The 12,944-nt window shown below is 42.9% G+C and overlaps 1 protein-coding gene across 2 annotated transcripts in view; it reads right to left on the bottom strand.

The window, feature by feature from the left end:
* The window catches only part of sbf2 (SET binding factor 2), an 857,151-nt gene that overhangs the window by 302,274 nt on the left and 541,933 nt on the right, over positions 1–12,944 (bottom strand). For both annotated transcript variants that reach the window (XM_072466526.1, XM_072466525.1), the window contains exon 15: positions 10,135–10,244. In XM_072466526.1, coding sequence (XP_072322627.1) covers positions 10,135–10,244 — 110 coding nt within the window. The remainder of the gene's footprint in view (positions 1–10,134; positions 10,245–12,944) is intronic.

Below are 12,944 nucleotides of genomic sequence, written 5' to 3' on the forward strand. Positions count from 1 at the left end.
GCTGGAGCTGGTTTACGCATATACCAGGACTTTACGGTGGAGCTGGCGAGGAGGAGGGCTGCCTTCAGCCGGGTGAAGAAGGCACTGTACATCAGCAAGGTGCAGTGCGGCATTGTATATCCAGCTAAGTTGAGGGTGACCTACAAATCCAAGGACTTTTATTTTGGGACGGCAGAAGCAGTGGAGGAGTTTGCAAAGGCAGAAGGACTGTGGCAGAATTGAGAAATGGTCGTGTACCGATGTAGCCTCATGTAACTTTATTTTTTCACTGCGTGTTGGTGTATGTGCTAAACAAGTCGATGCTGTATATATTTGGACAAGGGAAGAGAAAGGACTTTCATTTGCAATGATGGTTCTTTGGGGCTTGGGTGTGTATGCTGGGGTTGTGTGCTCAAGGGGATTTATTGGTTTTCCTGGGACCGGGCAAGGGGAAACGGGACCCGGGCAGGGGCCTCCACGCTGGCCCGTTTAAGCCGGCCAGTGAACGGTTGTGAGGGGCTGTGGCCATCGGAGCCTGGTAGAACAGGTTTCGGTGAGTCTAGCCGGGATGAAAAGTTGGGGGAAGGAACGGAGGTTGGGGGGAGGAGCTTACAAAAGGAAGTGGAGGGGAGGAGTCTGGGAGGGGGGGCGTGTCTACAAATCATGGGTGTCATTCACGGTACTCTTTCGGGGATTGGATGACGTTGAATATTAGGGGTGGGGGGTGGACTATATATATGTCAATGGTGACCATAGGCGATTCCTGATTCCTATTTCTTTTTTCTCCACCTTGGGAGGGTTTGTTGTATTTGATGCTTATATTGTCAGGTGGGCCATTGTTTGTGGTGGCAGGAGGATGGGATTGTGTTGTTCATAAGGGGATTGACATTGTATTCGCTACTGTTTACTGAGAAGAGGAGAATTATTTTTCTCTCAGAGGGTCGTTAATCTGTGAAATTCTCTTCTTCAGGGAGCAGTGAAGGCTGCATCAATTAATATATTCAAGGCTGAGTTAGATTTTTGATCGCCAAGGGAGTTAAGGATTATGGGTGGTGGTGGGGGTGGGGGGTTTAGGCGGACAAGAAAGTAAAGTTGAGGCCACAATCAGATCAGCCATGAGCAGTACATTATGGGAAATATGAGGTAGTCGACTTTGACTGGAAGAATACAGAAACAGATTATTTAAATGGATAGAGATTGCGGAATGCTGCATTACAAAAGGTGTCTGGTTTTCTTGTACATGGATCATTAAAAGTTAGCATGAAATTAATAAGTAAGGCAAATGAAATGTTAGCCTATATTGCAAGGGGGATAGAATATAAAAAAAGAGTGGAATAAAAACAAAAACTGCTGGAAAAACTTAGATCACCTTTTTCTTCAGTTCCGAAGAGGAGTCATACTTGACTTGAGATGTTAACTGTCATCTCTCTCCACAGATGCTGTCAAATCTGCTGAGCTTATCCAACACTTTGGGCAGGATTCTCCGCCCCGCCGCGCCACATTTCTGCCCCAACCAGCCGGCGGGATTCTCCGTTACACCGGCCGGTCAATGGGGTTTCACATTGTGGGGCAGCCTCACACCATCGGGAAACCCCCGGGCGCCGGCATAACGAGAATCATGCTGCCGGAGAATCCCGGCCTTTGTTTTTATCTCAGATTTCCAGCATCTGCGGTAGCTTGCTTTTATCGAAATAGGCAAGTTGTGCTCCAACTGTACAGGGTGTTGGTGATATTATGTTTGGAGTACTGCATGCTGCTTTGGTCAACTTACTTAAGGAGGGATATACTTGCATTGAAAGCAGTTCAGAGAAGGTTCACTGGGCTGATTCCTGGGCTAAAAGGGATTGTCTTTTGAGGAAAAGTAGAGCAGGTTCGGATTTTACTGGAGTTTAGAAAAATGGGATGTGATCCAATTGAAATGTGTAAGATTCTGAAGGGGCTTGACAGGGTTGATGTTTCCTCTCATGGGGGATCGAGAAGTAGAAGGAAGAGTTTAATAATAAGGATCTCCTAGTTAAAACAGGGATTAGGAGGAATTTCTGCTCCCAGAGGATGGTTAGTTTTTGGAATTCATGCCACAGGCAGCAGTGGAGGCTGGGTCATTCAATCTGTCCCTGGTTGAGTTAGACATATTTTTGATTTAAACCGAGTCAAGAATTGTGGGGGCTGGCAGGAAAGTGGATTTATAACCTAAATTAGATAATCCATGATCTTATTGACTGGTAGAGCAGACTTCATGGGCCAAATGGACTATTCCTGCTCCCGATTCTATAATCTAATGATCATTACCACAGGAAATGGTTGAGATACATTTAATACAAATACATTTAAGGGGAGGCCAACTTGGTTCTGTATATAGAATTAAATGAGGTAGAATAGAAAGAAGGTAAAGTACAGCAACATCAGATTTAGCTGAATGGCCTGCTTCAGTGGTGTATATTCTATGTAATTCTATGTAAAAGTCTGGATACCTCATAGAATCTACAGTGCAGAATGAGGCAATTTGGCCTATCAAGTTTGCACCGTCCCCTGGAAAGTGCATCCCACCCAAGCCCCGTAATCCAGTAACCCCATCCAACCTTTTTGGACACCAAAGGCAATTTAGCATGGCCAATCCACCTAACCTTACGTGGAGATGCCGGCGTTGGACTGGGGTGAGCACAGTAAGAAGTCTTACACCAGGTTAAAGTCCAACTGGTTTGATTCGAATCACTAGCTTCAGGAGCACAGCTCCTTCCTCAGGTGAATGAAGAGATGGGTTCCAGAAACATATACATAAACAAATTCAATGATGCAAGCCGATACTTTGAATGCGAGTCTTTGCAGGGAATTAAGTCTTTACGGGTTCAGTCGGAGCAACTGGAGAGAGGGATAATCACAAGTTAAAGAGGTGTAAATTGTCTCAAACCAGGACAGTTGGTAGCATTTCGCAAGCCCAGGCCATATGGTGGGGGCTGCATGTAATGGAACATGAATCCAAGGTCCCGGTTGAGGCCATACACATGTGTGCTGAACTTGGCTATAAGTTTCTGCTCGGCGATTCTGCATTGTCTCGCGTCCTGAAGACCGCCTTGGAGAACGCTTACCCGAAGATCAGAGGCTGAATGCCCTTGACTGCTGAAGTGTTCCCCGACTGGAAGGGAACATTCCTGCCTGCCGATTGTCGAACGATATCCATTCATCCGTTGTTGCAGCGTCTGCATGGTCTCGCCAATGTACCACGCCTCGAGACAACGCAGAATCGCCGAGCAGAAACTTATAGCCAAGTTCCGCACACATGAGTACGGCCTCAACCGGGACCTTGGATTCATGTCTCATTACATTCAGCCCCCACCATCTGGCCTGGGCTTGCAAAATCCTACCAACTGTCCTGGTTTGTGACACTTCACACCTCTTTAACCTGTGATTATCCCTCTCTCCAGTTGCTCCGCCTGGACCTATAAAGACTTAATTACCTGCAAAGACTCACATTCAAAGTATCGTCTTGCATCATTGACTTTGTCTACATATATGTTTCTAGAACCCACCTCTTCATTCACCTGAGGAAGGAGCTGTGCTCCGAAAGCTAGTGATTCGAAACAAACCTGTTGGACTTTAACCTGGTGTTGTAAGACTTCTTACTGTGCTCACCTAACCTGCACATCTTTGGACTGTGGGAGGAAACCAGAGCACCCAGAGGAAACCCACGCAGACACGGGGAGAACATGCAGACTCCGCACAGACAGTGACCCAAGCCAGGAATCGAACCTGGGACCCTGGTGCTGTGAAGCATTCATCCCGGTTTTGGATCAGCTCAAGTTTACAGAGAGTGAAAGATTGAAACGCAGAAGAATAGTCATATTTGGAGGTAAAGTAAGTATGGATGAGGGTTTCAGCATCATATAGGCTGAGGCAGGCGATATTACCCAGGTGGAAGTAGACAATTTTGTTGATGAAGTTAAGGGTGCTTCCTGTTGATTCCTTTAGATCCTATTTCTTTTATTTTGCATTTATTATTTTTGGTCCATGGAGACACATCTTTAAGTCGAGCAGAGAAAGTAAGGAACTCAAGAGTCAAAATAGTACACTGTGCTATAAAGTTTTGTATTTAGGCGGGAGAACTCAGGCTTTTTGGCGGCCAAGAGATTGGAGGGGTTTATTTCGATTGGTTGGCTAGTCGGCTAACGGATTGGCCAGGGTTAGTTTTCTGCCCGGCAATTGACAGCGATTGGTTCCTGTCAGGAAAAAACTTGGACGCTCAGGGTTGAAGCAGATCTTTCGCTCTCTGCTCTGCTCCCTACTGTCTCATGGGAGAAGCTTTTGGACCCTGCAAGAAGAATCTCTCTCTCTCGAATGTTGGCTGTCTGCTATATCTGTGAGTCTACAACAAAAACCATTACATGCTGAAAGAAAAGATAACATCCATCTGAAAGCCTAGACTGAAGAAGAAACTAACTGGAAAACATCCATATGAAACAAAGACTCTTATCCCTTTACTTTCATCATTATTTTGCACCCCTCTTTCCGCTTTATGCTTGCTTGAGTGTGACAGTGTGAGTGTGTGCGTGTAAAAATAAGTGTGGCGCAAATTAAGGGGGGTTTAGAGGTTAGATAGTAGTTAACCTGTTGTATTTGTTGCCTATTTAATTGTAGTTACTGTTAATAATAAAACGTTAATTGTGTTTAAATCTACAAACCTAGTGGCTAGTTTATTGGGCTCAGCCAAGGACCACAGGTATTTTGAAATAACATCAAATTTCACTTGTGTTGCAACTCCAGGTCAAATGGGGCTGGAATTGACCAAGGGCCGGACCAGAAACAGGTCCAAGGGTAAGAGGTTAGCTGAAGGTTAGATAAGCATTATCCACATGAAATGAACTGAAATGAAATGAAAAATGAAATGAAAATCGCTTATTGTCACGAGTAGGCTTCAATGAAGTTACTGTGAAAAGCCCCTAATCGCCACATTCCGGCGCCTGTTCGGGGAGGCTGGTACGGGAATCGAACCGTGCTGCTGGCCTGCCTTGGTCTGCTTTAAAAGCCAACGATTTAGCCCAGTGTGCATCTTAATGTTGATCTTAAGTACCAGTATACTATTCACAATGCAGGCATAAGAGCCCGTCTTATCCTCATCTGATATCCACAAATATCTCCAGGAGCAGTCTCGTTAAAGTTAACCTCTTCTCTATAATCAAAGCGCACTTAGGCAAATTGCAGCATTCTGAGACCAGCTAACAGAGCAGAAAATTAGAATTTTTCCTAGTCCATATGACTTATCTATCTACTGGATTAACTATCTGAACCATTAAGGTGACCTGTAAAGGTTACTAAGGGACTCCAGAAATATTAACAGAAACGTCTTCGTAGAAAGCGGTTTAAGAAATAATTTTACAAAATAAGATTATGATATCTCATATTGCATTACATAACGAACATTATGGCGGGGATACGTTACATTTTACAATGGTGAAAACATTTGACCATGACCTAAAAAAGTTAAACCATTCTTTAAATCTGATATGAATTAGAGAATAAAATGACAGCCCAGATCTGCGTTTTGGTAATCATAACATCTTTAACATGTTTCTGGCACTCGTTCCACCACATTTCATTACACCACGGAGAGGCATGCCTGAAAACCAACTTCATGGAATACTAAATCCCAACAAAAAAAAGAGAAGTCACGCAACTGGCTAGATCTCAAAATAAGGGAGACAACAAGGCCAAAGGCAACAATGGAATTCATGGAGAGAGTGCACTTTTGCCTTTTTTTTCTAAAATTACAAACAGCAGATCACAGTCCTTATGTTTAATATCGACACAAATGTTATCAAAAATGATTGAAAATGAAAGCAAATCACTCATTTACTTATTCTAAAGTTAAAGCATGTACAAAATTATGGGACAAAACTCTGAAGTAAGAAGATGATATTTTATTTAATCAACTAAAAATATTTGCAAATATTTAATAATCAGACTTTCACCTAAATGCTACTTTTAAAAAATCATTGTTTAAAATGTTTTCTTCTTTCCTACCATACAGCATAATTGGCAGGTCAGTGATATTGCTCTTGTAGATTTGTAATCAATGAAATTAAAAATTACCAGCAAAACATTTCATCTGCCAATTTTATCTTCCTGTTGCGATCACCCTCCCAAAGTGAAAAAGCATAATATTTAACCTTAAGAGTTATGTCTTTTCATGCTTAATAGCAAATGAGACAATTGATATTAAAGTATTAGAATGTTTCAAAGCACTTCACAGAAGCATCATGAAACAAAATATGACAAGGAAACATATAAGGAGATATAAGGTCACAGATGCTGGTTTTAAGGAGTAACTTAAAGGAAGTAAACTAGGTAGAGAGGTAGACGTATAGTCTTTCGACACAATAGCACAGTAGTTAGCACTGTTGCTTCACAGCGTCAGGGTCCCAGATTCGATTACCAGCTTGGGTCACTGTCTGTGTGGAGTCTGCATGTTCTCCCTGTGTCTGCGTGGATTTCCTCCGAGTGCTCCGGTTTCCTCCCACAAGTCCCGAAAGACGTGCTGTTAGGTAATTTGGACATTCTGAATTCTCCGTGTACCCGAAAAGACGCCTGAATGTGGCAGCCAAGGGCTTTTCACAGTAACTTCATTGCAGTGTTAATGTAAGCCTACTTGTGACAATAAAGATTATTATTATTCGGATCTTAGGGCAAAACCATCTGAAGCCACAGTGACCATCTGGCAACTCCATAAACAGAAGCAGGCAGAACAAATGGCCAGTTATCTATCTTTTCCAGATGGCCTCCTGAATGCTTGGCTGAACTCCAAGACCAATGCATTCATAGCTGTAGACAATATATGTGCAGCTGAAACGGGGGTACTAGCTTTGTTTGATTGACATCTATGAGGTTGTCATAAGTCTTGCTTGTAAGTGTTTTTTCTATGTCTTTTTGTTTATTTAGACAAGATTAGAAGTTTCAAGAGCTACTTTTAAAGTTTAAAGCTGTGTTTGACCAACACTTTTATGAAGATGTCAAAGGAGGTATACAAAGCATGTTTTTTATTTTGTCAGTTTCGGGGACTTTTCAAAACCTGCCAGTGTTATTATATGGCTCATTTGCTCGGTATATGTTGGATACTGGAAGAGTGATACAGACGATGCATGAGAGCATGGAAGGGGTACGGGGTTAGGAGGTACGGGGAATATAAGATTGCATGGAGATATGAAGAGTGAGGACTAGAATTTTTAAATTCTTTCATGGGACGTGAGCATTGCTGGCTAGGCCAGCATTTATTGCCCATCCAGGGCAGATGATGGTGGTGGTGAGCTTCTTTTTTGAACTCCTGCAGTCCATGTGGTGTCAGTAAACCCACATTGCTGTTGTTGTAGTCAATATTTTCCTGCTTCTGTAGTAGAAAGATTCAACAACGCTCGTTGAGACAAAATAACAAGGCTTTATTTACGAAGAGACTGCATGCAGTAATGGCTGAAACTTGAGGTCAGAGAGCAGTTAGTGAAACTGCTGATTCCTTCTCAAGTCCACGCTTTTACAGAAAATCAGTTCAGTATTTATACATTATCATTATCAAGATTGCGTGACGACAGCTTAGTCAGGAATTCGATCGGAAGTAGAAACGGAAGCAAAGCCTGCTGACCTTATTGGGCTCTTTGTCGCATCACTCATACCATTATCTTGTCCTTGGAGGGAACATTGAGAGGTCGGAGGAGACTTATTTCTTCCTGACCTTATCTTGTCTTATTCCTACGGCCCTGGGTTATGACGAGTTAGTCTTATCAGGAGTTGCCAAGGCACGGTATTTTGGAATGGCTTGACCTTCTCTGATCTTCATACTTCAAGTCGGCCTTATTAGTCTTACAGGGGTCTGAAATGGTTAGGGCAGCATTTCTTACATTGTATCAAATATTTTGACCAGTTTTCCCATCATGCCATTACTTTATTCGTACCATATCACACTGTTAGGGAGGGAGTTCCAGCAACAGTAAAGGAAAAGCATTGTAGTTTGTAACATCCCGGAAGCAGCTGCAAGTCAGGAAATGGAAGAGAGGGAGGAACTCAAGAAAATTACAATCACCAAGGAAGCGATACTGAGCAAATTGTTGGACCGACAGGCTGACAGATCTCCGTGTCCTGATGGACATCCAACTATGGTCTTAAAGGAAGTGGTTAGTGAGATAGTTGATGCATTGGTGTTAGTTTTCCAAAAGTTCTTAGATTTGTGGTAAGCTCAATTGAATGAAAAATAGAGAATCTTATTCCTTTCTTCAAAAAGGGGGCAAAAAGCAGGAAACTACAGACCAGTTAGTTTAACATCTGTCAAATGTTAGAAGCTATTATTAAAGTCGTTATAGGCGGGTACTTGGAAAAATTCAGTGCAAGAGAAACTGATGCATGTACTGTATTGAAATTTTCAGAAGGTATTTGATAAGGTGACACATCAAAGGTTATTGCGAGAAATAAAAGTTCATGGTATAGGGGCAACATCTTGGCATGGACATTAGATTGGCTGGCTAACAAAAACAACAGCTAGGCATAAATGGGTAATTTTCTGATTGACAAGATATATATACTGAGTGGTATACCACAGGGATCAGTGCTGGTACCCCCACTTTTAATAATTTATGTAAATTACTTGGAGGAAGGGATCAAAGGTACGATTGCGAAATTTACTGATGATATCAAGTTCAGTTGGATAGCAAGATTTCAAGAGGACACAAGGAGGCTACAAAGGGATATAGATAGGTTAAGTGAGAGGGCAAAGATCTGGCAAAGGGAGCATGATGTGAGAAGATATGAAATTGTCCACTATGGTAAGATGAATAGAAAAATATATGATCTAAATGGTGAAAGATTACAGACTGTGAGATGCCGAGTGACTGGGGTATCCAAATGCTCGAATTGTAACTAGCTAGTATGCAGGTACCGCAAGTATTTAGGGAAGCTAATAGAATGTTATCATTTATTGCAAGGGGAATTTTATACATAAGTAGGAGGTTGTGCCTCGGTTATAAAGATCGCATCTGGAGTAGTGTGCACAATATCGGTCTCCTTATTTAAACAAGGAAGCAATTCAAAGAAGGTTTAATAAATTAATACCTGGATTATGACTAAAAGTTGGACAGATTAGGCTTGTATTCACTGGAATTTAAAAGAGGCAATGTGATTGAAACAGATACAATCTTGAGCACTCTAGTACTAGGGACCACTGTTTAAAAATAAAGGTTCACGCATTTAGGACAGAGATTAGGAGAATTTCTTTCTCAGTGGGTTGAGAGTCTTTGCAATTCTCTTCCTCAAAAGGTGGTGTAAGCGGAGTCTGACTATTTTTAAGGTGGATATATTCTTGATAAGCAACGGGTGAAAGGCTATTGCGGGGGGTAGGTAGGAATGTGGAGTTGATATTCTAATCAGATCAGTATTAATTTATTGAATGGCTGGGTAGGCTCGAAGGGCCAAATGGCCTAGTTCCTGTTCCTAATTCGTATGCTTGTATGATTAAAGCTAGTTGGCTCCTCCTTTCAATCTAGGACATGGCATACAGTTGAACTTCTTGTTATAAAATGCTTCAGCATACATGTTGAAAAAATAGAATTGTTTGCTTCCATAACTTGGACCAATTCAAGCATGACCATTACAAATGTCAATGTGACGGGAGGGAGCCAGTGTACAAAGCTCTGTAACATATCGTTTTACCATGTATATATCTTGCTATGTGCGTTTTCTTTCTATTTTGTTACGAGTGGGGGGAGGGGGGTTATTGTTTGTAATGGTGAAAAATTGTGTTAAAAAACTTTAATAAATATATATATTTTTTTAAAAAACAAATGTTAATGTGAGAATAAATAAGTAGACCACATTCGACATACGGATGCAGGATGGAAGCTGTGCTCCAGGAAAGGTGTTCCAAGTACCTTGTTGCACTGTCTCATCTGCGCTTAGTAAATGGAGAAATGGTGGACAATGTACATATTTGTACTTGATTGAAATAGGTACCAATGCACTTCAATAAAATCATGTTTAAGTAACCAAGACATTCAACTTGGCAAATTCAAAGGCTGGCTTAGAACAAAAAGAGCTATAAGATTATTGCTTGAATTTTAGAAACCATAGTGAATATATGTACCATATATATTACCATTTATTCATACCAATGGGAAAAAAACTTGCCTTCTCCGTCTCCAGTATTTTATTTTCAAATATGTAGGAGATGCAGTTTCGAACAACCTCGAGTCTGCGAGCGCTGTTAAAAATGGATCCCATTCTATCCATTATTGACACTAGAAATTGCAAAGAGTAAAATAAAATGAAACTATCAATTTACTTGGCTTAGATTAATTTAGGCAATTAAATCAACACTTTCATATTGATACTAAGTGATATGTAGGTGGCAGTATAACTTCTGAATCAGACCTCAATCGGATGTCTTATTGAGTACACCAATGTCCAGAAAAGGTCTGAGGTGGAGCATAATTTCAGGCCACTGTGAACCAGAACTTAAAAAAATACCCATTCTATTACATCTCCAAGGCATTTGAGAAACGAAAGGTGATATCTTATGGGCTCCGTCATGGCGGGATCAGGGACATAAGATGCAGCGAGCCATTCAAGTCTATTGACCTTGGCAGGACAGGAAAACCGACCGGTGGGAAGGGCTGTAAAATTCCACCCTAAATGTCGAGCCTTTTGAAAACCAAATCTCCCAACCCCTCTTTTTTATGCTATCTATTCATGTTCATAACCATCAATGCTCAAAACTCTCATGGGGGCGAGTAGAATGTTGATATCTACTTCACTGCTGTGTCCATTTACAGAAAGATATGGAAGTAATTCAAAGTTTAAAATGGTGACTCCAGCTTTTGCATCAGAGTTGAAATAGTTAAGCCTACTGGTGGAGACAATTCCAAACACTAATGACCCTCAGGAGAAATTCTTCCTCATCTTCATTTTTAAAAACATGCTCTCGGCATGTACCCTGTCAAGCTTACTTAGAATTTTGAGTTTTACTAAGATCACCTCTCATTCTTCTAAACTGCAATGAGTACAGCCCCAAACTGCTCAACCTTTTCTCATTAAACAATCCCTTCATCCCAAGAATCAGTCTAGTGTCCCTTCTCTGAACTGCTTCCACTGCACATATATCCCTGCATAACTAAGGTGACTAAAACTGCACAAGGTACAGTACACTAGGTGTGGTCACATCAATGCCCTGGAGCATGGTCATTCTAGTAGTTGTAGTAAGACTTACCTACTTTTATTCTGCATCCCCCAACAATAAAGGCTAACATTCTGTTTGCCTTCTTAACATGAACAAAAAGATTTCCTGAATGGTTTCATTATTATTTTTATTTAATGTTCTCAATACTCATTAGATCTAAAAGTTCATCCTTTGTGCAACTCAATAAAATTCAAGTTTCCTTTTGAAGAGTCTAATCACAGGTAATGGATTCCCAGTTTTATCACCAAGATTCTCAGAAACGACGGGCGGGATTCTCCGACCCCGCGCTGGGTCGGAGAATCACCGGCAGGCCATGCGTATCGTGCTACGCCACCCCGACGCCGGCACGCGATTCTCCACAGTGCGGAGAATCGGAGCCAGCGTGGTTGGCGCGGCGCCAGTCGCTCGACACAGTCTGCCCGCTGATTCTCTGGACTGGATGGGCCGAGCAGCCGTAGGAATAGAGCCGAGTCCCGCCGCCACCATTCTAACTAGCTCTGGGCTGGCGGGACCTCGACGTGTAAGGGTCGGGTGGCGGCCTGTGGGGTGGGGGTGGGGGTGGGGGGCGCTCCGATGTGACCTGGCCCGCGATCGGGATCCACCGATCGGCAGGCCGGCCTCTGTGGCTGGGGGCCTCCTTTCCTACGCACCGGTACCTGTAGCCCTGCGCCATGTTGCGTCGGGGCTGGCGTGTTGAAGGAGGCCATTGTGCATGCGCGCATTTGTGCCGGCGCCACTGTGCATGTCCTCGTTGGCGCCGGCACAACTGCGCATGCCCGGATCCCGCTGCGCCCAGATCGCGCCGGGATCTGCAGCTGGAGCAGTGCGAACCGCTCCAGCGTCGTGCTGGCCCCCTGTAGGGGCCAGAATTAGACGTGGAAGCGGCACGTTCACGCCGTCATAAAACGCTTCAAAATCAAGTCTTCTCACATAGAATCATAGAATTTACAGTGCAGAAGGAGGCCATTCGGCCCATCGAGTCTGCACCAGCCCTTGGAAAGAGCACCTTATCTAAGCCCAAACCTCCACCCTATCCCCACACCTCCACCCTATCCCCGTAAACTCACCTAACCTTTTTTGGACACTAAGGGCAATTTAGCATAGCCAATCCACCTAACCTGCACATCTTTGGACTGTGGGAGGAAACCGGTGCACCCGAAGGAAACCCATGCAAACACGGGGAGAACGTGCCGACTCCGCACAGACAGTGACCCAAGCCGGGAATCAAATCTGGGACCCTGGAGCTGTGAAACAACTGTGATAACCACTATGCTACTGTGCTGCCCTAACGTATTTTCTATGAGATCACAAATGAATCACTAGTTAATCACTAATTGGAGGGAAATAGATACTTTTTTCTAAATGTGAAATTTGTTGCAAATATCTAGTTAATGTGTTTTAGAGTAGAATTTTTAGTGTTAGAAATTAAAGTTTAACTGCAGAAAATGGGATAAATGCAATTGAAACTTGGAGCCCATTACACTCAAGAGGATGGGGCCAAGTTGCTTAAGAAGTTAATTGCCTATTTAACTAGCAATGCCACACCACTGCTTTTTCCCTGTCCTTCCTAAATAATACATACCCCTGGATGATCAATTCCCACCCCTGGTCACCCTTCTGCCATGTTGCCATAATCCCGACTATATCAGGGGCAGCACGGTAGCATGGTGGTTAGCACAATTGCTTCACAGCTCCAGGGTTCCAGGTTCAATTCCCGGCTTGGGTCACTGTCTGTGCGGAGTCTGCACATCCTCCCAGTGTG

This window comes from Scyliorhinus torazame, chromosome 10, assembly GCF_047496885.1.
Source record: "Scyliorhinus torazame isolate Kashiwa2021f chromosome 10, sScyTor2.1, whole genome shotgun sequence".
Classification (NCBI taxonomy): domain Eukaryota; kingdom Metazoa; phylum Chordata; class Chondrichthyes; order Carcharhiniformes; family Scyliorhinidae; genus Scyliorhinus; species Scyliorhinus torazame.